The sequence below is a fragment of the Jaculus jaculus genome, chromosome X (genome assembly GCF_020740685.1).
Source record: "Jaculus jaculus isolate mJacJac1 chromosome X, mJacJac1.mat.Y.cur, whole genome shotgun sequence".
Lineage (NCBI taxonomy): Eukaryota > Metazoa > Chordata > Mammalia > Rodentia > Dipodidae > Jaculus > Jaculus jaculus.
Genome location: NC_059125.1, coordinates 48414214 through 48440185, shown reverse-complemented (window position 1 = coordinate 48440185; position 25972 = coordinate 48414214). Strand labels below are relative to the sequence as shown.

The window sequence follows — 25972 nt, the reverse complement described above, 5'->3', positions numbered from 1 at the left end:
CCTTTGAGTTCACCATTTTGTTTTCAGCCACATCAAATGTCAAAAGAATTTTATTCATAATTTATGTAAAAGTTGAATATTAAATTATTTCTTGACATTAGTCATATACCTGTGAAATCAGTGGTCCTTTGTTCATCATCTGACATCCTCTGTACTGTTTTTATCGATCACAGACATAGTGAGTCATTTCTCTTTGTGATTTGGAGCACTGTACCTCTGCGCCCACCCCCTTGGGTGTGTGTGTGTGTGTGTATACTGAAATTTCTGAACTTAAAAAACATCTTCATAGCTGTTTTATTTCCGTGTAGTTCTGGGGTATTTATAGTTCCCTGTGAAAGGATGTCTTCAGATCCAGCAAGCAAGATAGGCTATTCTCTAGATTTTTATTATTTTTCACCAAAACACACCACACCCCTCTGCAGTCCTGATATTACATCCTTTCTTCAAGTGGAAAATGCTTATTGCTAAGTTAATATCATGTTATGGAATATGGCTGTTGCAAACAGGAGTCTAAAAGAATTGAGGAATTAGTCAAAGTATCCTCAGTAGCAGTGTGTTCTGTGGTTTGGTACAGCTTTGGTCAAAACTGTTAGGGTAGTATTAATCATTTGCCTTTGCTGTGGTGATATGTGCTGCCATGTTTTAACCACAAGGGGTAACACCATTCCCCTCACCATTTGTCTTTGTTAATATGGTGCATTGGGGACTGGGTAGAGGGAAAGATTTTCTAAATTTAAAAATCAATATTCCTTATTGGCTAGTACTCTAGACATGATAGTGATGTGGGAGATTTCAAGAACATTTCTTGGAATTGAGGAATCACCTGCATATATAAACATCCTCTTTTGTTAGTGTTCATTGTGAGGATTCTGGAGAGTGTGGTTTCCTCATCTCATTAGCTCTGCTAAGGATGAAGTTAGTAATCAAAATTTAAGAAGCAACTTTTAATTTAGGAGACGATATGAACAAATGTCTACTTATCCCAGATAGAGCACCAGTGACAGACCAAAAAAAAAAAAAAAAAAAAAAAAAAAAAAGAAATCCTATTCATGTCTAGCTTGGTGAACCAATGATTGAATTGGAGATTCTTATAGGAGCCTGGGCAGGTTATAGGCAACCATACCACTACACAATGACACTAAGAAGACCCCTTCCAAGCAATGCTTATATATACTGGGGAAGGGAGGGGCCTCCTGGGCTGCCTCTTGTCTTCCCTCTTCCACAAGGGAATGGTAAGAGGCCCACTTTTCTCAGTAATCATAGCTACTCTGATTTTAAGATGGCAGCAACCATATCATACCCAGAGAACAGAGTTCCACAACAGAGGGCTTGTAGAGTGCCCCTGCACACTAAAATTTATATTGTGCACAGACGAAGGGCTCCTCCCTTGCTTCATGCAGAGGCTCTATGAGTGTGTATCAGAGTACTTGCACTTTCCTATGCAGGAAGAGCTGGTGGAGAACAGGTGGGCATAAGAGACTGATGGTACATTGGGATTATAACCCCCAAGTCTTCAGGATCCCTCCTTGCCTGGGACAACAATGAAAAAAGCAGGGAAATCAAGGAGATGTGACCCATGTCTAGCAGCCACCTCAGTGTAGTTATCTCACATATTCAGTGTCTAGTACAGATGCCCAGAAACCCCTAAGATATTCATGGCAGTACCACCTGGGAAGCATATTCCCAAGACTGAGCAGGGCAGGGCTGAGCAAATACTGGTTGACCCTCTACTGTCCTTTGATTTGTCACTGGACAGGAAGAGATGAATGGAAATTCTACATCCTAAATAGAAGACTGACACTGAAGACCTTAAGTGCTTGTCTTTTGTCAGTTTACCAGATAACTAGAACCATTATGGCTTTTTTAATTTTGTTATTATTATTAAAATTATTATTTTGTTATTTTACCCTAGACATCTCTTTTTGTTTAATGATAAATATGCTCTTTTGAATTAAATCTACCTGTTATTAAAGTTCTCCAGGTTTTTAACTCACTTCATATCAGGTCAGATTGAGTTTATTGATTATTGAGATTATTATTTTAAATTTGTAATAAACATTCAGATTTGATTTTTTCCACAATTTCAACTGGCAACAATATCTGGTAATACAAGTTTATAATAATAATAATGATGATGATGATGATGATGATGCAATGCAGACACATTTCGGCTTAAAGAATTTCATTTTTCTAGATTTCCTATACGATTTGCTGTACAGTGTCTCATGAGTTCTCATGTAATGTTGATAAGAGATGCAGAATGTGACACATAGTGTGCTAGCTTACTGTTGCTGTAAAAAAAAAAAATCTGAGTTAGTTGACTACGAACGAAGTAACATTTATTTTGGTTCATAGTTTGGGAGGTTTCAGCCCATGACTGATTTTGCTACTTTGCTTGGGCCTGTGGCAACACCATGGCAAGAATACGTCGTAGAGTAAGTCATTTATCTCATGACTGGGAGTGCAAAACAGAAGAGGAAGGTGGTAGGGTCCTATTCTTCCCTTTGCGGGCATACCTCTAATAACCTAAGATCTCTTACTTAGGTTCCATCTCTTAAAGGTTTCCACCGGCATCCAGTAGTGCCAGGCAGAGAACCAAACCTTTAACACACGAGACTTTTGCGGCCATTCAAGATCCAAACAATAACACAGAATATACTAGTTTCTTCTTCTTCCCTCCTCCTTCTTCCCTCTTCCCTCCTCCTTCTTTCTTTTCTTGTTCTTTCTCTTTCCTTTCCCTCACCCTTTAATTAAACTGAATTTTCCTATGGAAGGCATCTATGCTCACTACTGTACCACCAACACTGCATGCAGAGTTTTACTATGTAGCCCAGCCCCCACTAGCCTCATGTATTTGTGATTAAGCCTCATACTTCATCTCCAGCTGGCGGAGCCTTTGGTGGAGGAGGTGTGTCATTGGGGGTGGACCTTGAAGTTTGTTGGTCCAGCCCCAGTGGGTGTTCACACTGAGCTCACTCTTTCTGCTTTCTAACTGCTGATATGTGTCAATGTGAGCCAGCTTCCTGCTCCTGCCATTCTTTTGCCACCGCAATGAGACTTAGTCATGAAAACTGTAAGCCAGAAATAAACCTGCTCCTTCCATCAGCTGCTTCTGGTCAGGTGATTTGTCCCAGCAACAAGAAGGAAACTGCTACAAACTCACTATGTGGCCCAGGCTGGCCTTGAACTCATGATCCTTCTGTCTCAGCCTTACAAGTGCTGGGATTACAGATATGTGCCACCATGTTTAGCTCAACATTGTTCCTTTTTGGTATGCTTATCTCCATTAATGGAAAATGAGTAGAGGAGTGTTTTTTTTTTTATCATTCTGTCATTAATATTGCTAGCAAAGAACCAAATTGAGTCTGAAATTTCCTCTTAAGAGAGAATTATAGGGCTGGAGAGATGGTTCAGTGGTTAAAGGAGCTTTCTTTAAATGCCTGCCAGTCTGAGTTTGATTCCTCAGTGCCCAGGTATAGCCAGATGCACAAAATGGTGGTTTGTGGCATGTTCATCCTCTCTCTCCTTCAAATAAATAAATAAAAATATTTTTAAAATTGAAAGAAAATAAAAAGAGAATAAAAAAATAAAATAAAATTCTAAGAAATGTCTGATAGTTCATTATGGTTTTGAATGTTTTTCTTTTATTAAAAAAATCACATTTAGCTCAACCATGTTTATTGCTGCTCAATTTATAATAGCTGGGAAATGGAACCAGCCTAGATGTCCCTCAACAGATGAGTGGATAATGAAGATGTGGTACATTTATACAATGGAGTTCTACTCAGCGGTAAGGAAAAATGAAGTTATGAAATTTGCAGAAAAATGGATGGACCTGGAAAGTATTATACTAAGTCAGGTAACCCAGGCCCAGAAAGCCAAGCGCCACATGTTCTCTCTCATATGTGGATCCTAGCTACAGATGACTGGGCTTCTGCGTGAGAATGAAAATACTTAGTAGCAGAGGCCAGTAAGTTGAAAAGGAGACATAAAGGGTGGAGAAAGGAAGGGAGGAGGATACTTAATAGGTTGATATTGTATATATGTAATTACAATGATTGTAATGGGGAGGTAATATGATGGAGAATGGAATTTCAAACGGGAAAGTGTGGGGGTGGGGAGGGAGGGAATTACCATGGGATATATTTTATAATCATGAAAAATGTTAATAAAAATTTAAAAAAAAAATCACATTTAAATCACTTTTGCATGGACACATCTGACTCATATTCAGGACCCAGGCCAAGTGGGAGGGGGTGGCAGCACTCCTTCCTCATTCACGGACTTGAATGCTTATCCATGATTTTATTGTATTCATTTTTTTCCCTGATGCAAAAGCCCTACAAAGAAGGGAACGAGCTTTGAAGGCATAGCTTATCATCTTAGCTGTGTCATAGCCACAGTTCCAAGAAGCTAGCCTTTAGCCCTTGAATTATGACTGCTCAAATTTACACGGCAGCTCTCAGCTTCCCAAGGGATATCATTACTTTCTTCATGCTAGTCAGTACTTGAAAATAACCCAAGCAAAAGCATTTATATTTTTTCTCCTTCCTTTGGTATATATGGCAAAACAAATTGCATTTATAGCAACTAGAAATGTCAGTACCCTGCTCCTTTTGCTGGCAAGCAGCAGCAGGGCAGGTTTTAGGAGTGCTTTGGGTGCAGGGGTCAAGAGCTCAGTTCTCCCTTGTCCTTTCTTGGGCAGAAGTACTTCATTGCTTGTCTTTTTACCCTCCTCTACCAAAAGCTTCAGGAATAAGACATGAGCAAGTAATTGTTCTTTGTCTGCTTAGAGGTCATAGTCACTACCAAAGGTGGCACTCTTCTTGCCTTATCTTTCTAGTGATTGAGTGAATAAATGACACCTAATCTCATATATGTATGTATGTATGTATGTAATTTTTATTTGGTTTTATGAGGTAGGGTCTTGCTTTAGCCCGGGCTGATCTGGCATTTACTATGTAGTTTCAGGCTGACCTTGATCTCACAGAGATCCTCTTATCTCTCCCTCTCAAGTGCTGGGATTAAAGGCGTGCGCCACCATGCCCAGGAGAGAGAGAGAGAGGGAAGAGGAAGGTGTGTGGGGGGGGAGAGAATAGACACATCAGGACCTCTAGCCACTGCAAACAAATTACAGATGCATGTGCCACTTTGTGCATCTGGCTTTACATGGGTACTTGGGAATTAAACTCAGGTCATTAGGCTTAATGAGCAAATGTCTTAACTGCTGAGCCATCTGTCCAGCCCTGACACTTAACCTTTCCTGATGGACTGTGTAGTTGTACCTAAGATACATGCCCTAGACCCAGGTTCTGATATTTCCTTTGCATTACTTAAATGAGCAGTGCTATTATATTCAGACTTTGTTATTCTACAAGACTGATTTTTGTCTTTGTATTTCAGGACTCATCGTTGGGGTGATCCTGAGGTATGGAACCCCTGCTACCAGTGGTCATGACAAGTCACTCAGCTGTAGTCAGGAAGACAGGGCCTTTAGCACCTTATTAGTGAATGTCAGTGGGAAGTTCTTCGAGTACACTCTGAAAGGAGAAATCAGCCCTGGCAAGATCAACAACGTAGAGCAAAATGACATGCTACGGAAGGTGAGCTGGCACATGGTCGCTTATGACATGGTTGTTGATTCCCTAGCTTTTCTAGACCTTAAAGTGAGAATTCCTTCCAAATGTCTGGAATATCAGTCCCATTGCTATGGTTCATAGTTTTCTATGATGCTTTTGGGCCATGAGGAGGAGGAGGAGGCAGATTTTAACTATCTCTTCAGCTTTTGGACCTTGGGCTTGCTAGGTTATGTGGGCCACTGATTATAATGGGCTTGTGCATTCCCACTCACCTCACTTCTCCAGCAACTATTTCCCCTGTATTGTTTTCTTTTAATATTGCTGGGGTTTAGAGATGGGATTCATCCCTTCCCTTCCTCTTTCTTCCCCTCCTTCCCCTTCTTTCCATTTCTTCCCTTCCAGTGTCTCCACCTCCATAGCCCAAGCTGGCCTGAAATTCACTGTGAACTTGTGATACACCTACTTCCACCCCTCAAGTGCTGGGGCTACAGGTCTTGTCACCATGACTGGTTTATGCAGTCCTACAGATTGAATCCAGGGTTTCCTGTATGCTAGGCAACCATTCCACCAATTGAGCTACATCCATAGCCCCAAGATTATTTCTTTCTTAAAATCACACTGATTACACTTTTGGCTTATTTATTCACTATTCAGAAATATGATTCTTAGTTCATCATTGCTTCCTTAACATATTCTACAAATATTTGAGTGCTTACTCTCATTAGCAAGTGAAGCAAAAGGCCTAACACATCTTCAAGGGAAGGAAGGGGCCTTAGTGTCTTAGAATTTAAGTCCAAACATGTTTCTTTTGAGGCAGAGTCTCACTCTAGCCAAGGCTGGCTTTGAACTCATAGCAATCCTCCTATTAAAGGAATGAGCCACTGTGCCAAGCTTAAGTACAAGCTTTAAAAAAAATTAATTGAATGTAATTTTGAGATAGAGCCTGCTGATATAGCCCAACCTGGCCTTGAACTCACGATCCTTTTGTCTCAGCCTCCTGAGTATGTGACTGAAGCATTATTTTTCCTTTGATATTTGGGTAGCAAAAATGCTCCAGGAACATGATCATATCTCTCTCATATATGTGATTTCCAAGATAAGCAAGAGACCTGTATTTATTACACACACACACACACACACACACACACACACACTTTCCCATTATCTTATATTATTATCTATTATCTTATAGAGCAGGGCTGCTTATCAGCAAGAAGGCTTCTTTTATATAGCAGTGCAAGAGATCCAGCTTGTAGGGATCCACTTCCAAAGCAGAACAATGAATGCTAATGTACGTATGCAAAGACTTGCAGCCTAAGATAAAGTGTAGGATGTGTCCACAAGCTATTCTTTATAGAATATACTACTAGTTGAGATAAACCTTTCTCAGCAATGGAAAGGACTCTTATACTGCATTGCTTTTTGCAGTGTGCTAGATAAATCTATTTTCATTAAAAATATTTTTGGACCAGGAGTAGTAGTAACCATGACTGTCTTATCTGTGTCCTCAATGGTATTACTAGTATGCTTTTTGTTCATAGCACTTTGTAAGAAAGCATGAGATTTCCATCAACACTGCAAATTTAAATGCAACTGAGAGATGTACCCTGTGTCAATAGGCTAATGTCTGTTTTGAAATGGCAGCTTGAGCCCTTTATATTGGATTGGATAGAATAGGGACAAAAGGGAAATATTACCAATCTATTGCCGTCTTTTAAATCATAATAGAAGCTAGAGATGACTTTTGCTCTTTTCATCTTTAGAAAATACTTATTCAAATCTCTCCCATTTAAAATTTTACCATACAAAGCAAATGTAGGAATAAACAAGGCCAAGATTATTGCTGTTGAATTTATGTTGATGGGCAGCAAGACAGTAACTCACTGATGGTTTTGATCTAGGCTGCATCAGGTATCACAGAAAGCTGCTTACTCTAAAGAGACTTAAATTTTGTAGTATTATGTCTATGAAGAATTACATGAGATAATCCAGGAAGTTAATGAGAGCCATGACATTTTTATTATAAATAAGCCTTTATAAAGCTGTGATTAAAAAATCAAGATGGGACCAGGCATGGTGGCACATGCCTTTAATTCCAGCACTCAGGAGGCAGAGGTAGGAGGATTGCCAAGAGTTTGAGGCTGCCCTGAGACTACATAGTGAATTCAGGTCAGCCTGGGCTACAGCATGACCCCTACCTTGAAAAACAAAACAAAAAAATCAAGGTGGAGGGTTGGAGAGATGGCTTAGCAGGTAAGGGACTTGCCTGTGAAGCCTGAGGACTCAAGCTAGATTCCCCAGTACCCAGGTAAGCCAGATGGCACATACATCTGGAGTTCATCTGCAGTGGCTAGAGGCCCTGGTGTGCCCATTCTCTCTTTCTCACTATCTGCCTCTTTGTCCCTATCACAAATAAATAAAAAAAATATTTTTTAAAAAAAAAACAAGGTGGAGCTGGAGAGATAGCTCAGTGGTTAAAGGCACATGCTTGCAATGCCTGGCAGTCCAGGTTCAATTCCCCAGTACCCAAGTAAAGCCAGATAGATGCACAAGGTGGCACATTGCATCTGGAGTTTGTTTGCAGTGGCAGGAGGCCCTGGTGTACCCATAAACATATACACACACTCTCTCTTTCTCTCAAGTAAATAAGTAAAAATAGTTTTAAAAACCAAGATGTTTTTATTTCCTGGAGAAAAACATTGGCCAGCAACTTTCTGTGATTTTCCCAAATTTCGTCAAAGTGTTGTGACTTACTGTATATTAAATACCACACTGTGATCTTAAGTCAGACGTGCTGTGCAGAGAACAATGCCAGTCGACAGGAAAATTGTGGCTTCTCTTTTGGAATGAGTCCTTGATTTGTCACATTAATGTTATTTGCTCTAAATAGTTGCTTCAGTCAGTGGCTTCCAAGATTACACACATGTGACATCAGTTGGTCTTAAACTAAAATATGGCTTTTTTTCTTTTTAAACTTTTAGGTGACATTTGATCCAGAAGTATTTTTCAACATTCTGCTGCCTCCAATTATTTTCCATGCTGGATATAGTTTAAAGAAGGTATGAGGATTTTGCCAGGAATTTCTTTAGACATATGTATCTCAATGATAATTTACCTATATAATTTTGTAGTGTTTTTTTCCTTTTCTCAGATGTGTTTTGCACCCATTCAGAAGCCATTGGTGACAAATCCTCAGTGATTCATTTCTGTTTTAAAATCTAGAGCTTTTCTGTAACACCAGTGGAAATGTATCATGGTTTAGCCACTTTGGAAAACAAAGTTATAAAACTGAAGTTAAATTTGCCACAAGACATAACAATTTGACTGCTGAGGGTTTCTCATAGAGAAAGCAAATTTATGTTAGCACAAAAAAAAACCCTATATTTTGGGCCTGAGAGATGCCCTTGTGGTTAAGTGCTTGCCTGTGAAGCCTAAGGACCCCGGTTTGAGACTCGATTCCCCAGGACCCACATTAGCCAAATGCACAAGGGGGCGCACGCGTCTGGAGTTCGTTTGCAGTGGCTGGAGGCCCTGGCCTGCCCATTCTCTCGCTCTCTCTACCCCTTTCTCTGTTTGTCTTTCATTCTCAAATAAATAAAAATGAACAAAATATTTAAAAAAACCTATATCTCATTGTTCCATACTACCTTATTTGTAAAACAAACCCTAGAAGCAACCAGACTATCTTACAGTAGGTGAACAGTTAAATAAACTACTTATATCCACATTATAGAATAGTACTCAGCAATAAAATGGAACAACTTATTGATATACAGTTTGCATGAACTTATAAGGTATTCTGCTGAGTAAAAACAAATCTAGTCTTAAAAGTTATATACTATGTAATTATGTAGCATTAGAGAAATTACAAAATTATAGGAATAGAGCACATATCTGTGGCTTCTAGAGATTAGAGATGGTGGTAGACTGTGGGTGACTATGTAGGAAGCCTACACAGGACATTTTTTGGTCATGGAATAGTTCTGTATGTTAAACAGTACTTTTGTGGTATCAAGGATGGAACTCAAGACTTCACATGCATGCTAGGCAAGTGTTCTACCACTGAGCTATACTTAGCCCAGTTCTGTGTTTTTAATTTATTTATTTGTTTTATTTATTTATTTTTGAAGTAGGGTCTCATTGTAGCTCAGGCTGACCTGGAATTCACTGTGTAGTCTCAGGGTGGCCTTGAACTCACAGTGATCCTCCTACCGATTCTCCTACCTCTGCCTTCCGAGTGCTGGGATTAAAGGCGTGAGCCACCTCACCCGGCTTCCAGTTCTGTGTTTTGACTCTGCTAGTACTTATGCAAATCTGCACATATGGTAAATTGACATTGACATTTTAGCAATGTCAGCTTCCTGGTTTAGATTTTCCCTGTAGTTACATATGATGTAATCTAAGTATATGTGTTATTGAGGATCATTGTGCTTGATAACTACATTAGGCTTATGCCTTTGCTAACCTTTACTAAGCATGTATAAAGTGTGGTGGTTCTCAATCTCTTTTTCTTCCTCCTTATTTGGAGCTTTCTTTCTGAAGGAGGTCTAAAGGCAGCCTTTTCAGTAAGTTTATAGAAGTGAGATTTTAGCTGATGATAAACTCTACAACACCTGTAGGAACTAAAGATTGTCTCTCAAATGAAGAAACTCTTGCTAGATCAACCAGGATAGAGAAAAGAAATGAACTGTATTAGGAACAAACGAGAGAACATAACTACAGACCCTTCAGACATTAAAAAAGTAATAAAGTAGTACTCTGAACAAAATTTTGTGCCACTAAATTTGACAACCTGGGTGAAATAGAAAGACTCTTTGACTGACACAAATTGCTAAAACTGACCTGAGAAGTTTTAGAAAACCTGAACAGCTATATGTTAAATAAAGGATCTGAAGAGTTCAGTTCATAATTAAAAGTCTTCCTACAGGCCCAGATGGCTTCATTCATCAAGCATTTAAGTGAGAAGTAATATCAAACCTGAATGAACTCTTTCAGAAAATAGAGGAGGGAATACCTCCCAATTCACTTTAGGAGAGTACAATAGCCCATCAAACCTGTTTTTTTTTTTTCTTTTGAATGCTTTTCATTTATTTGTTTTCAAGCAGAGAGAGGTAGAGACAAGAGAGACAGATAGAGAGAATGAGCATGCCAGGGCCTCTAACCTCTGCAAATGAGCTCCAGATGCATGTACCACTTTGTGCATCTGGCTTTACATGGGTACTGGGGAATCAAACCTGGACCCTTAGGCTTTGCAGGCAACAGCCTTAACCACTGGGCCATTTCTCCATCCCCCCAAACTTGTTTCTTTATAAAAGCCACTGTTTGGTATTCAGATGGTTTTGAAACCATTTCCAAACCAACATAAGTATTGTTACAGTTTATGGGGCATTTGCTAGATGCAGGAACTCCATATAGATTTATTTTTACCTACTTTTGAATTATCATTAACACTATAAAAAAAGAAACTATAAGAAAAATTATGATCACTGGATATTAGCTCATACCACTTCTTCAGATTTCTAATGCATTACAAACACGAACAGCATCTGAGGAGTGGTAAAAGGCACTTGCTTGCAAGGCCTGTCAGCCTGGGTTTAATTCCCCAGTATGCACATGCGTCTGGAGTTTATTTGCAGTGACAAGAAGATCTGGCACATCCATTCACACTCTCTCTCTTCCTCTGTTTTTCACAAATAAATAAAGAAAACACATGTAGGGAGTTAGTTCATGATAAAGGAATTCAGTTATGATTTAAATTCTGTGGCAGGGGCTGGAGGGATGGCTTAGTGGTTAAGATGTTTGCCTGCAAAGCCAAAGGACCCAGGTTCCATTCCCCAGGACTCACGTTAGCCAGATGCACAAGGGGTGCACGCATCTGGAGTTAGTCTGCAGTGGCTGGAAGCCCTGGAACCTTCTCTCTCTCTCTCCCTCCCCCCCACTTCTCTGTCAAATAAATAAAAATGAAGCCTGCAGCAAACCTGTTGGAAAGGGTTGAACCCTTAGTAATGGTGTTCCATGAGAATTTCCTGAATTGAATCAGGAATTTAGTCACAAGCTTAGTCATAGGTAGAGTGGTTGAAATGGAGAGATCATAGAAATTTCTGGGCCTATCAAAGGCTGCTTCATTCCCTCATAATGTGGAAGTAAGAGGAAAGAGAGATATCCCCCACCTTGCAGAAGATGGTTAAGGCTCTAAGTCAAGCTAATTTCCCCTTTCATAGATCAGGTGGCCCCTCATTAAGACATCCCTCTTAGAGTAGAAGTAGAGCACAAGAAGAATGGAATAGAAATATTCTCTCTACTGTGGATACTTGAAGAGCAGGAAGCTTTCTGTTTCTGCACTCTCCCCCACACACATTTGGGTTACATGAGGAGAGAGACCTGTATTTCACTGATGATGAAATCAAATTCAGAATGGTCAATGATGCAAATGAAGCTTTATAGAAGGTGCTGTGGAAGGTGCCAGACTGGATCAAAGCTCTGCCCTCTCGGTCTGATTTCAGGGCCCAGGATTGATTCTTTGTGCTGCACTGCCTTTAGATTTAGGTTTTCAGTACCATAAGAAACCAATAAGCTGGGCATGGTGGCACATGCCTTTAATACCAGCACTCGGAAGGCAGAGGTAGGAGGATTGCCATGAGTTCAAGGCCACCCTGAGACTGCATAGTTAATTCCAGGTCAGCCTGGACCAGAGTGAGACCCTACCTCAAAAAAATCAAAACAAACAAACAAAACAACAATAGTAACAACAAACAAGAACAAAAACCAAACAAAGAATTTTTCTGAATCATCTGTGGCAAAATTTATCTATGTCATTTATTGATACATAATTAGTAGGAGATGATTATTATGGATATCAATAATCTTATTCTCTTCCCAAATGAAGAATTTGAGAACTCTTCTTCAGGTCAAATGGGTGATGAATAATTTAGCATTTTAAGTACCTCATCTTAATATATAATGAAAGTTATAGTTGTTTGAAAATGAAACCAAATCATAGGTTGTGAAAGCCCCTCTAATGACTTAAAAATAATTTTTTTTTTGTTTTTCAAAGTAAAGTTTTACTCTAGCCCAGGCTAACCTGGAAGTCACTATGTAGTCTCAGCATGGCCTCAAACTCACAGTGATCCTCCTGCCTCTGCCTCCCAAGTGCTGGGATTAAAAGCTTATATCACCATGCCCACTGAATTTTTGCAGAATCTTCCTTTCATCAGTCCTGTTTTCTTAAAAGAAAAGCAAATATTAGGCTTTGAAAAGTTGCCAATTTAGCTTTTTATTTATATGCTAGTCTTTGGGTTATCAAGTATTCCTTTATTTTTTAAATAGTCCTTATAAAGTCATTAAATAGCTGGTTCTTAGCTATGGATGCCATCTGATTAAACCAACTATTGATTAAATAAGCAATGAAGATTTCACTATTTAACTGATGGCATGTAAACATTTGGACCATTTCACTTGTATGCTCTATACTCTTCTGCAGACATGAGTCTATTTTTGCCTTAGGGGGGAAATGGTTACTATTGGAATTATCTTTAATTTTGTACTACTACTCATGGTTTCTTTATAGGGCATTGGTATGGAAAAACCATCTGTAGAGCGTTAACTTTTGGTGAGCTTTATTTTTTAATTTTAATTTTATTTTGAGAGAAAGAGAGAGAGAACATGAATATGGGCACACCAGGACTTTCAGCCACTGTAACCAAACTCCAGATGCATGTGCCACCTTGTATATCTGGCTTATGTGGGTCCTAGGGAATCGAACCTGGGTCCTTTGGTTTCACAGGCAAACACCTTAACCACTGAGCCATCTCTCTAGCCCTTTTGATGACCTTTTAACCAAATACACACCTATACATGCATGCATGCATGCATGCTCGTGCATGTGTGTACATGCACACACAGACACATACAAAAATATAAAATCCTGTTGGTGAGGAATGGGAGATTTCCCAAAGAGGAGGAATGTTAGGCTGAGAATGGTACACTAGGAACTCGAATGTATGATGGATTTTCACTAAGGGCAAACCTCATTCTGGTCTGTTTGAGGCATAAATTATTGAAGGTGCTTCTTGAGCATGCCATTACATCTTGTTTTGTTCTTTGCTTTTATTTGTACCTGAGAATGAAGAGTAGGGGAAGACCAGTCATAGCTAGATTATAGCCAGGTAAGAATAGGAAGGAAGATCTAGCATTCCACTCAATACCTCCTATCATTTCTCCCCCAACAAAGGGAAGTGTTGGGGCTGTGGAACCAAGTAGTAGGGTAGCTTATACTGTGAGAACATCACACAGCAAGTGCTGGGGTCTACAGACTGACTTTCCAGTCCTGGGGCCATGATTTGGTAGATGCAGTAGTTACCTTCTTGTTGCTGGTACAAAACATCTTACCAGAAGTAGCTTATAGAAGGAAAGGGTTTATTTCAGTTTACAATTTCAAGGGGAAGCTTCATTATGTCAAAAAAGACATGGCCAGAAAGCATGGAAGAAACAGGAAGCTGGCTAACATCTTGTCACATCAGCAAGGAGGAAGCAGCAAGAGTGACTTAGCTAGCATGGGCAAGGGGGTCTGGATTATAAAATCCCAAAGTACATCCCAGTTCACACACCATCTCCAGCAAGGTTCCACCTCCAAAAGACCACATAACATTCTCAAATTGCCATCATCTGGGGACCAATGTTCAAAACACATGAGCCTATGAGGGACATTTCATTCAAATCACCACAGTGGATGGACATATGATTCTCATATCATGCCATAGTGTCTTAGATTCCTCTCCAATAAGATGACTCCAGAGACAGGTGTGGTGGCTCACATCTGTAATCCCATCATTGGTGTGTGTGTATGTGGGGAGATGACTGAGGCAGGAGGTTTCCCATGAATTTGAAGGCAGTCTGGGCTATAGTAGTGAGTTCCAGGCTACCTTCAACTTTAGAGTGAGACCTCACCCCACAAAAACAAAACAAAACAAAACGAAATGGATAAACCAAAGGTTGGGGATATAGCTTAATGGTAGACTGCTTGTCTAGCATACTTGAGTCCCCCATTTCAGAATCCATTATTGCAAAAAATATGGTTCAAATAATAGCTTCCTACTGGGGCATTGTAAGATTTAGATGAGCTAGTATATATGGAAGTACTTTGTGCACTATGAAATGTACACTTAAGTGCTCGACATCATATACAAATAGGTGGAATATTTCTTCAAGTTGTAGTAAAAAATTTCAGTTCATGTCAGCAGATATGAATGGGAGATTAATAATCCTAAATATGTATGTGAAATAAATTATGACTCTAGAATATATTATATACTATAAATGGCAGATTTTCATGTTCAATTTTGTGTTTTAGCTAATGTTATAAATTTTAATTTATATTTAATATATATTTGTATTAATCACAGGGATAGTTACCCAAAAGGAAGTTGGGTGGCAAGGGCATGTACATCTGGGGTTGGAATTTGTTCCTTGACAGTTCACATGAATGCTATTAACCTCATCCTTACTACATTCCTAGCACTCCCTGATATAAGTCCTTATGGGAGCCTTTAAAGGCACTCACAGTTGTTGATTTGGTTGAAAATCTATTTTTTTGTAAAATATTGATGTATAAATGCATTAGCACAGTTTGGAAAGGAGTATCCTGAGGCACTGTCATTGTCCCCAGAGACTATTGCATTCATAACTCTTCAGTGAATAATAATAACCCCACTGAGGAGGGCCTTCAGTGGAATGGGGGTGGGGAGAAGGAGTATAAGAATATGACCTAATGGGAATGTAACCAGTATGCAAAATGTTCATACAGTAAAGTTCATAATTAATTAAGAAAAAAAGAGGAGTCAGTGAAATGAGACAGTTATTCACTATATGTGCAGATAGTACCCTCACTTAGTGACAGTTGGCATAGCATCCTTCAAAAGCATTCTTTTGTGGGCAGGTTGCTTAGGGGCAGTAGGTATTTCTTGATAGCTTCACAGATATCCTCAGAGGAGCAAGCATTATGGAAGGATGAGGCCAAAGTCTCAGACCCTTTGTAACATACGCCAGAGGACTTACACTTTGCGGTGGCTACCTGATGAACTGTACCCATCTTTCCTGATGTTGCTTAGTTGGCACACTGAGGCTTTGCTACCCTTTAAAAAAGAAGTAGATAGCATGTTCCTGACTCTTGTTTAATTAAGTTGTTTGGAGGATTTTCCTTGTCTATTTTTTGTTAAATAGTTCAGAATTTTGGATGACAATTTTGTCTATTGCTAAAAGATCTCAAGAACAGTCATAACATTTTCTACTCTCAAAATATCCCTTTGGATTTTGTGAGAAGTAAATGTGTGTGTGTTTTCCTTTTTTAAAGGTAATGAGTGAACTGCAGAAACATCAGAGATTGTAATTATAATCTTTTTATCTGAATAATTGCTACATAATACATTGGTTATGTTTCTTCCTAAACCAACTTTGAGCATCTTTAATGGAACTCATTACTATTCTCATTTCCATCTCTCTTGTTCAGACTCAAAGATCAGACCAGATGAATATGAGGAGATGCTTTAGGTCTCATGAACATACATTTTGTGATATCCAATTAAGCAGAATGCTTCTTAGATGACATTTTCATACTTATTTGTTTTAGACTTGTTTCTATAATGATCTTCTAAAGTCTATTAGAACTGTATGTGACTAGTAAACTTGGGGTAAAATGGTTTGCGTTCAGTCTATAAAAATACTTTACTTACATACATTCATGTACCACATGTGTGCATGCTTGCGCGCATGCTCTCTCTCTCTCTCTCTCTCTCTCTCTCTCTCTCTCTCTCTCTCTCTCTCTCTCTCTGTCAATATAATTTAATTAGCAATAGTAGTTTTGCTACTGAAATTCTACCAAGCCCTTCTTTACTTAGTGATTAATGGTGAGAGGCTATTTTAAAACCATGATGTTTAAGGCTAAATGGCATTAATCCGGAGTAACTTGTTATTATTCAATATGATGGAAGCAGTGGAGAGTTTCAGGTTTTAGAGACTTTTAATATGTTTCTTTTGTTTACTGTCATAAATAACCATGTAATTTCTGGTGTTTTTGTTTCATCCAGAGACACTTTTTCAGAAATCTTGGATCTATTCTAGCTTACGCTTTCTTGGGGACTGCTGTTTCTTGCTTCATTATTGGGTAAGTGAATCTTTATCATACAACCAAATTAGCACACTTCCCAAAGGGTTGAGAGTCATCGTATGGAGTATAAAGTCAGTATCTTGATGTTTATGAGGAAAGCAATTAGGATAGTTACACTGTCCAGTATCATGACTGTTAGTCACATGGATATTAAAATTAATTGAAATAAAATTACACATAGTTCCCAGATCATGGTTTCTTACACCATGTTCTGATGAAAGCAACTAGCGCTTCCTAGAACACTGACTTATTCTAGGGCTGGGACATGAAATATTCATGTGAAGGGAACATTCTTGTAATGTCAGAGAGTAAGCAAGTGTTCAAAAGACAGACAGGCAGATAGACAAACACAAGGATGTGGAGTATGTTAAGGGACCCAATAGCCATCCTGGAAACTCCCATAACAATCACTGAAGCACAACAAAATACATAATTTTTATTAGATTAGATTAGATTAGATTAGAAATATGCCCGAGTCCATACTGAGAGAGATAAATGATTGGGTGAATAAATAAATGGACAGGAGAGACAAATCTCTATGCTGAATGCCATATTAGTTTTGTAGATACAGCCTCTTCAAGGAAGTATAACTTAGCCCTACATTCATCCCAACCCTTCATTCCAACCTAGCATGTGATCTTCTAAAGAGTAAGGTACAGAAATGAGGAAAAAAGGCATATCTTTGAAGTAGAGAAACCTGGAAGACACTACCTGGGGCAGGTGATAAGTCAACATCAGTAGTGGGTAGTCACGTTGTTGTTAATGTACCCTTGACATTTGTGATGAGAAGGGCACCTTACTTTCCTAATTGTCCACCCCAAGCCCATCGCCTCAGTTTAGCTATGAGAAAAAGACAAATAAATCCCAACTGAAGGGTATTCTGCAAAATATCTGACCAGAGCTACTCAAAACCACTAAGGTCATCAAAAGCAAGCCCTGGCTGAAAAACTGTCACAACCAAGAGGAGGCTTTTTAAAAAGATTTGATGACAGTGGCACATGGTAATGTGAATGGGATCCTTGAGTGCATAAAAGGGCATTAAGTAAAAGCCAAGAAAATCTGAGTGAGGAAGGAATTTAATTAAAAAATAGTTGTAGGGGCTGGAGACATGGCTCAGCAGTTAAGGCACTTGCCTGCAAAGCCTAACAACTGAGGTTTAAATCCCCAGAACCAATGTAAAGCTAGATGTACAAAGTGTTGCATGCATTTGGAGTTCATTTCCAGTAGTTGGAGGCCTTGGTGCACACATTCCTCTGGCTCACTTGCTCTCTTTCTTTCTTTCTGCTTACAAATAAATAAATAAAAATATTTAAAAATTATAAAAAAATTAAAAAGTAACTATAGGGCTGGTGAGATGGCACTCTTGATAAAGTGCTTGCCCTATAAGCATGAATAGCTGAATCTGTATCCTCACAGTCCACATAAAGCTGGTTGCTATAGAAAGCATCTGTAATTCAAGTATGCCTGTGGTAATATAGGAGGTAGAGACAGGAGAATCCCAAACAATCTTTTTTGTTTTAGGGTTTTAATCACTTACATTTATTTGGGATATAGATAGATAGATAGATAGATAGATAGATAGATAGATAGATAGATAGATAGATATAGATATAGATACATGCATATATAGATATATATAATCTTTTTATTAGTTACGTACACAGTGTGTATACAGTCATGTTTATACCATCGTTAGCCTCCTCCCTGTCCCCCCCCCTGCAGGGACCCTCCTTGTTGGGGAATATGGGTCGTACATTGTGGAGTTAGCCCTCAGTTATAGGTAAGAGGCAATGTTTCACTGTGTGTAATGACCCAATGTGTGGCTCTGACATTCTTTCCACCCCCTCTTCCAAAAATTTTCCTGAGCCATGTTGGGTTCATTTTAGACCTGCTTCAGTGATGAGGTCTTGGGAGCCTCTGTGTCTCTGGATATCTGGTTTGGTAGGAGTTGAGTATTCTCTGTGTCAATCTCCTTCACCCTTGTGCTGGTACCAGGTTCACCAAGGAAGCAGCGCTCTTGCTCATTTCCCCAATAATTCCTAGTTTCAGCTGGGACCGTGGTGAGGTATGATGGGCTGGTTCTCTCCTTAGGATCTGCATCCATCTAAACAAGAGAAGCAACTTCTCCAACAGAGAGTGAAGTTAGTGCCAGATAAATGGGATAACCATAGTTATTTTAGAGAGAATTTAACAGCTGTAGGCCCTCTTGTAGCCCACGATTGGTGAATCCCAAACAATCTTATGTGCCAGCTACCCTGGTGTATACAGCTGCAAAACAGGAGGCTTTGCTACAAAACAGGATGGAAGGCAAGGACACACCCAAAGTTATACTGTGACCTCCCCCCCCGACATGTGCATGAGCAAATTTGTGTGCATTCATGTGTGTGTGTGTGTGTGTGTGCGCACACACCAAAAATTTTTAAAAGAAGTTTTAATAAAGAAATACTTGGAAACCTGGAGATAAAAGGCAGGGGAATTTTACTATTTCACAAAAAGCAAAGGTGTGGAGTTTATCCTTTATAAGATGACAAATGATTGAAGAGCATCAGGTTAACCAGTATGCATTAGTGATAATGGGGAGGCAAGATTGCTGGAGGGGGTACCACAAATCTCAATATTGAAGGGCTGGCCATAGGTTCAGTGAGTCAATTCCTTGGTCATTTTTGCTCCCCCAAACCCCAACAGTTTATGCAATCACTTCTCTTTCTCTCTCCTTCTCTCTCTTTCTCTCTGTCTCCTCCCTCTCTCTGACACACACATAATACACACACTGCATGCTAGGATATTCTTATACTCATTAGTGTTCCCAATTTGTAATCTGTCACAGGGAATGTTCTCCAGCCCAGTAGAAATATTGGAGTTGGTAATTCCTGTTGGACCACATGACATTCTGCACAACATAAGGGAGGCCAGAAGGCTAGTGCTGGTCAGCCGTACCCAAGCTGAGCAAGAGGCCGAATGTGTCAGTGGGGACACTGGTATTCTAATTGGATATGTAAAGAGGGTCGCCTCTTTCTTTTGTTTTCCTTCTTGCAGTAGGCAGTGATACATCAGTCTCTCCACTTTCATCCAGCACTGTTTCACTCATTATTTCTTTTTTAATACTTTTTATTGACAACACCCACGTATTTAGACAATATACCATGATCATAATCCCCTCCCACCATCATCACTTTTCTCCTTTCCCTTTTCCGCACTCCACTGGATTTTTTCTTTCAAACTAGTCCTTGCTCTACTGTGATGTCATCACTTTTTTTCTTTCTATTGTACAGGTTTTGTGTAGTAACATCAGCCGCTGTAAGTCATGAATGCCAAATCCACTTTGTGTTTGGAAGACAGCATTGTAAAGCACTCCTCCCATTCCTTTGGCTCTTAAAATCTTTCTGTCACTTCTTCCACAATGGTCCCTGAGCCTAGATGGAAGGTATACCACCCCTGGAATTGAAATTTTCTTGTAACAATTTATGACTTCTGTGCACAACATTATTCACTCCAAACTCTTTCTTTTTAAAACATGTATATTATTTAGATAGTGAAAAAGTAGGTTTCCATGAGGTTTATTCATATCCTTTTAAACTTTGAATAGCTCTCCTCCCACATCCTCCTTTCCTCTATTCTTTCCCCTGGCCCTCTTTAGACCATTCTACTTCCAGTGTTCTGTCCTTCTACTTGCATATTGCTATCCCTTGCCTTATACCCTACCCTTCTTTTTTTTAAAATATTTTATTTATTTATTTGAGAGAGATACAGAAATAGGGAGGGGGAGAGAGAGAGAATATGGGTGTTCCAGGGCCTCCAGCCACTGCAAATGAACTCCAGATGCATATGCCCCCTTGTGCATCTGGCTTACATGGGTTCTGGGGAGTCAAACCTGGGTTCTTTGGCTTTGCGGGGAAACGCCTTAACTGCTAAGCCATCTCTCTATCCTGTACCCTTCTTCTTTGAGGCAGGGTCTCACTCTAGCCCAGACTGACCTGGAACTCCTTCTGTAGCCTAGGCTGGCCTCGAACTTCCAGTAGTCCTCCTACTTCAACCTCCTGAGATCTGGGATTAAGGTGTGTGCCAGCACACATACATTATCTCCCTCATTTCTGTGACTTGAAATGTATTATATTAGAATTCTTTGTAGCAATTTATTATATGTCAATTTGTACCTTTTCCATTCCCTTCTATTACTCAGTTGCTTAAGATGCTTTAATTTTGTGGCTAATTGAGTGCTGCACTTCATATCTTGTATAGTTGTCAGTGAGTGAAACTTGTAAGAATTAAACATCCAGATGCTTCACAAGATGGTACTAATTGCAAACTGTTACTTGATGCCAAAGTCTTATTTGGCCATGTTCTTGGTAAGTGTCCAACTCTAGCAACTGCCTATTACTTTTACCATGCATCAATGAAGTACAATATTCTGGTAGGTCTCTGCTTATGTGCATACTAGGATTTTTCCTGACATAATTACCTTCCTTTCTTATAGAAATCTCATGTATGGTGTGGTGAAACTCATGAAGATTGTAGGCCAGCTTTCTGATAAATTTTACTACACAGATTGTCTCTTTTTTGGAGCAATTATCTCTGCCACTGACCCAGGTAATTACATATTTGGCTTGATGATTATGATATTTGATTATTTAAATATTATAAACTTCAGAGTACTCTAACTTTTGTTGCATTAGGGAGTCTGTGGTATTAACATAGAATGGTAGGGAAGGTAAATAGTAAGTAGATCTAACAGATGGACTTTGTAAGACAAATATGTTTAATTTTTTATTATTTTCACTGTGCTAAAATGCACCACATAAAATCTATCATCTTAATCACTTAAGTATTTTATGCATGTATTTATGTATATGAGTTAATAGGTTTGTGCATATTTATGTGTGTACAAGTACATGCATACATGGGTGTGCTTTTGCATGTGGAGGCCAGAGGACAACCTTGGATATTATTTCTTAGGAATATCTTCTACCTTTTTTGAGAAAGGGCCTCTCATTGGTCTGGAGCTTGCTAATTAGCTTAGAGTGGCTGGCTAGTGGGCCCCAGGGATCTTCCTGTCTCCACCTCCTCAGCACTGGGATTATAAGTGTGTCACCACACTTGGTATTTTTACATGGGTTCTGAGTATTGAACTCAAATCCTCATGCTTGCAAGGAAAGCAATTTACTGACTGAGCTTTCACCCCAGCCCCTATCATTTCCAAGTATATTGCTCAGTAGTGTTAAGTATATTTGCATTGTTGGGAAACCAATTCCTAGAACTTTCTCCTTACAAGATTGTAGACAATTGAAACACTAAACCAATGAAGCAACAACTCCCTTTACTCCTTTCATCTTGCTTGCCAACCACCATTCTTCTTTATAGCTTTATGAACTTGACTATTGTAATTCCTTCATGTAGGCGAAGTCATGTATTTGTCTTTTTGTCACTGGCTCTTTTCACGTAGCATACTGTCCTAAAAGTTGTTCCATATTGAAATATATGACATGAATTCCTTCCTTTAAGGTTGAATAATATCCCATTGTGTGGATAGACTACATATTACTTATTGATTTATCCATCAATGGATATTTGGGCCACTTCTGCCTGTATTTCTCTTTTTGTTTTACTTCAGAATGATATATTTGGACATAATCTGTATACTTAAGCCTGTCTTTTTTCTTAGTATTGTGCTTTTACCTTCCTTTAGGATACATATCATTTGGCTTGGATAATACCTTTCATTAATAGAAAAAAATTTGTAAATTCCGTTTGTGGGGTGTTTCTGCATGACTACCATACTGTGATGTAATTTCCTATTCATACAGTTTTTACCTTGTAATTGCAAATGTTAGGTGAACCAATTCCTAAAAGTGAAATTAATACATATCCCTTCTCCTCAAGGCTCAAAATAAAACAAGAAAACGTCCCTTCAAGTTAGAACTTATAATTAACTGTTTGTAAATGTCAACTATTCTGTATATAGCCTGCCTTCCCTATCTGTGGACTCAACTAACTACAGGTCAGATGTATTAAAAAACAATAGCACCACCACTGTATTTGTACTAAACATATAACACAGACTTCTTTTTCTAGTCTTTATTTTATACACATTACACTATAACAACTGCTTATAGAGTCTTTATATTGTCTTAGCTATTATAAGTAGAGATACTTTGAAGTACACAACAGGATATGTATAGGCTCCATGGAATACTATGCCATTTTATGTATGAGACTTGAACATCTGTGCATTTGGGTGTTCATCAAAAGGAGAAATCCTGGGCTGGAGAGATGGCTTAGCGGTTAAGCGCTTGCCTGTGAAGCCTAAAGACCCCGGTTCGAGGCTCGGTTCCCCAGGACCCACGTTAGCCAGATGCACAAGAGGACGCACGCGTCTGGAGTTCGTTTGCAGAGGCTGGAAGCCCTGGCGCGCCCATTCTCTCTCTCTCCCTCTATCTGTCTTTCTCTCTGTGTCTGTCGCTGTCAAATAAATAAATAAAAGTTTTTTTTTTTAAAAAAAAAGGAGAAATCCTAGGACTAATTTCTTTTAGATGCTGAGGGCCAACTATACTTCTTAGGGAAAGAATTTATGGAGAAAGGGCTGGTCCTGTCCTAACAGTAGATAAGGAAATGACCTCTCTGTGTCTGTGATACTCTCTAACATTCTGTGCATTAATAACCATAAAGATGCTGAAAGTTCCCATTTGACCTCTTAGGGATCTTCTAGATCAGTGTTAACCCCCAGATCTTTCTGCAAAGATGGAATGTTATATAATTTGTTCAGTCCATTGTCATGAACATTAGCCATGTGCTGCTGTCAAGCACTTGAAATATGGGATAGTGCAACCAAAGAGCTGAATTTTAGTTTCAGCTAGATTGTCGAACAGTTTAAATTAAATGAGTGTGTGGACTAGTAGCTATCACATTGGATAGCAGAGTGTTAGATAGTTGTGTATTCCTGCAGAATCTCTGTGTTCCAAAACACATTGACATTTATTATAACCTCCATATCTTATCAGAAACACCCTAAGTCAATCATATAAAAGGCTTGTGGTTTGTGAAAAGAAGGGATATAGCATCATCATTGTTAGGTTAAGCTCTAGCTGAGCCAGTCACTGATCAGCTAGTTTGGACCCACTTTCACCCCACCTATCAGTTTCCCAATATGTTAAGTACGAATAATCTTGGTTATTTTCTAGGGCTATAGTGACAATTAAATGTAGCCACACATGTAAAGCACTGGGCTTAGCATCTGCTGATTCGCTTCTACATACATCTAAGGCAGAGGTTCAGTTTTCCTTGTGTTTAAAAACTGAACTATAGGGCTCTGGTTGAAAGTCAGTGGCTCTTTATTTGCCTCCCTGTGCATGTGAAGCCTTGGGCTACGCCCTCCCATGGGGTCCTGGAGTGTGGGGAACCTCCCTGGGCGGGATTTCCAGAGGAAATTTACAGACATCATGCTTTGCCTCGATTTATCCAAGTGCGAGGGTTCTCGAGTTTTTCAGATGGGATCTCTGCAGATTCCATGGAACTTGCTAAAATGCAAGTAACACAGAAAAGCTCATAGATCAGGTGATGCACAATCCTCAAGTTCTGGCAGCTTTACAGGAATGACTGGACAGTGTCTCTCAAACTCCTGCCTGCTACATCGAAACTTCACCCAAAGCAGTCAACAGGAGAATCAGTGCTCTGCAGCAGCTTCAGGTGAGGTGTGCGCATCCAGAGGCGAAGTTTTATGAGGAAGTTCATGACCTGGAGAGGAAGTATGCAACATTGTACCAGCCTCTGTTTGACAAGAAGGAGAATTCTTCACTGGTGATGTGGAGCTGACAGATGCAGAATTAGTGGCACGGTGAAAATGAAGAGGAGGATAAATTGGTTGGAGACATGAAAAATAAAGTCATAGCTGAGAAAACAGCAGCAGTGGCAGAAGAGCCATATTCCAAAGGAATCCCAGATTCCTGTTTACCATCTTCAGAAAAGTGGACATGCTCAGTGAGCTGGTGCAGAAACATGATAAGCCCATCTTGAAACACCTGCAGGATATTAAAGTGAAGTTTTCAGATCCTGGAAAGCATTTGTCTTTTGTGCTAGAGTTCCACTTTGAACGCAGAAACTACTTCACCAATCTTGTCCTGACCAAAACGTACAAGATGAAGTCTGAGCCTGACAAAGCTGATCCCTTTTCCTTTGAAGGTCCTGAAATTGTGGACTGTGATGGGTACACAGTTGACTGGAAAAAAAGGGAAAAAAAAATGTTAACATCAAAACCATTAAGAATTAGAAGCATAAGGGTTGGAGCAGTGTGAAGTGATTACAAAGCAAGTGCCAAATGAGTCATTTTTCAACTTCTTCAGTCCACTGAAAGCCTCTGGTTATGGACAGTTACTGGGTGAAGATTCTGAGCTCACATTAGCCTCGGATTTTGAAGTCGGACACTTCTGATAGTGCCGAAGGCTGTGCTGTACTTTACTGGGAAAGGCCATAGAGGACGATGACAATTTTGAAGAAGGCGAGGAAGGAGAGGAGAAAGAATTGGAAGGTGATGAGGAGGGAGAAGAGGATGAAGTTGAAGTTAGCCCATATATATATATATTAGTATAATTTTTATCTGTTAAGCATTCATATGTTTCTAGAAAGAACCCAGTCAGCCTGTGGAGTGCAAACAGCAGTGAAAAGCAGGACCTGTGGGTGGTCGACTGCCTTGAGGATGGGTGGCTGTCAGGACCCAGGCCCACCAGTGGGGGCCAATCCTGTTGGCACTGCTGTGGCATCTAACCATTTCAAGTGCATAATTTCACTTCCACCTTTCCCTTCCCTTCTGATTTTACTTAACTTGCACAGTGGTGACGGGACTGTTTCAGAATAGGAGGTGGAGTTCTAGCGCCTCTGCGGCTGTGGAGCCTGTAACTCTGCAGTTTCCCAGCCCTGCCCTTGGGGAGACACTGAAAACCACCACACAGGGTGGGTTGGGGTCACACCTGAAGCTGGCAGAGCCTACTGGTGCTGTTTCTGCAGCCCTCCCTGATTTGAAGAAACCACACTGTTTCCAGCCACTGAACTGTTGTGTGCAAAGCCGCTCCAGCCTTGTGCCTGAGTCTTCTCAGAAGAGCTGGCCAAGTGAGGCCATGTTCTCTCAGAGCGTCTCCCCACTGTGGTGGTTTCTAGGGATTGGTGGGTTGTGATGCATACCTGAGGCCAGAGCCATGGCAGTTCACCCTTGTATTTATTTATCCATTCGTGCTTGGAGGACTGT

At 39.7% G+C, this 25972-nt stretch overlaps 1 protein-coding gene and 1 pseudogene across 2 annotated transcripts in view; both read left to right on the top strand.

Moving 5' to 3' along the window:
- Slc9a7 (solute carrier family 9 member A7) overlaps positions 1-25972 on the top strand; it is a 174943-nt gene that overhangs the window by 76039 nt on the left and 72932 nt on the right. For both annotated transcript variants that reach the window (XM_045140359.1, XM_045140358.1), the window contains exons 2-5: positions 5404-5603; positions 8561-8638; positions 16661-16737; positions 21215-21327. In XM_045140359.1, coding sequence (XP_044996294.1) covers positions 5404-5603; positions 8561-8638; positions 16661-16737; positions 21215-21327 — 468 coding nt within the window. The remainder of the gene's footprint in view (positions 1-5403; positions 5604-8560; positions 8639-16660; positions 16738-21214; positions 21328-25972) is intronic.
- LOC105944586 lies at positions 21437-25320 on the top strand (annotated as a pseudogene).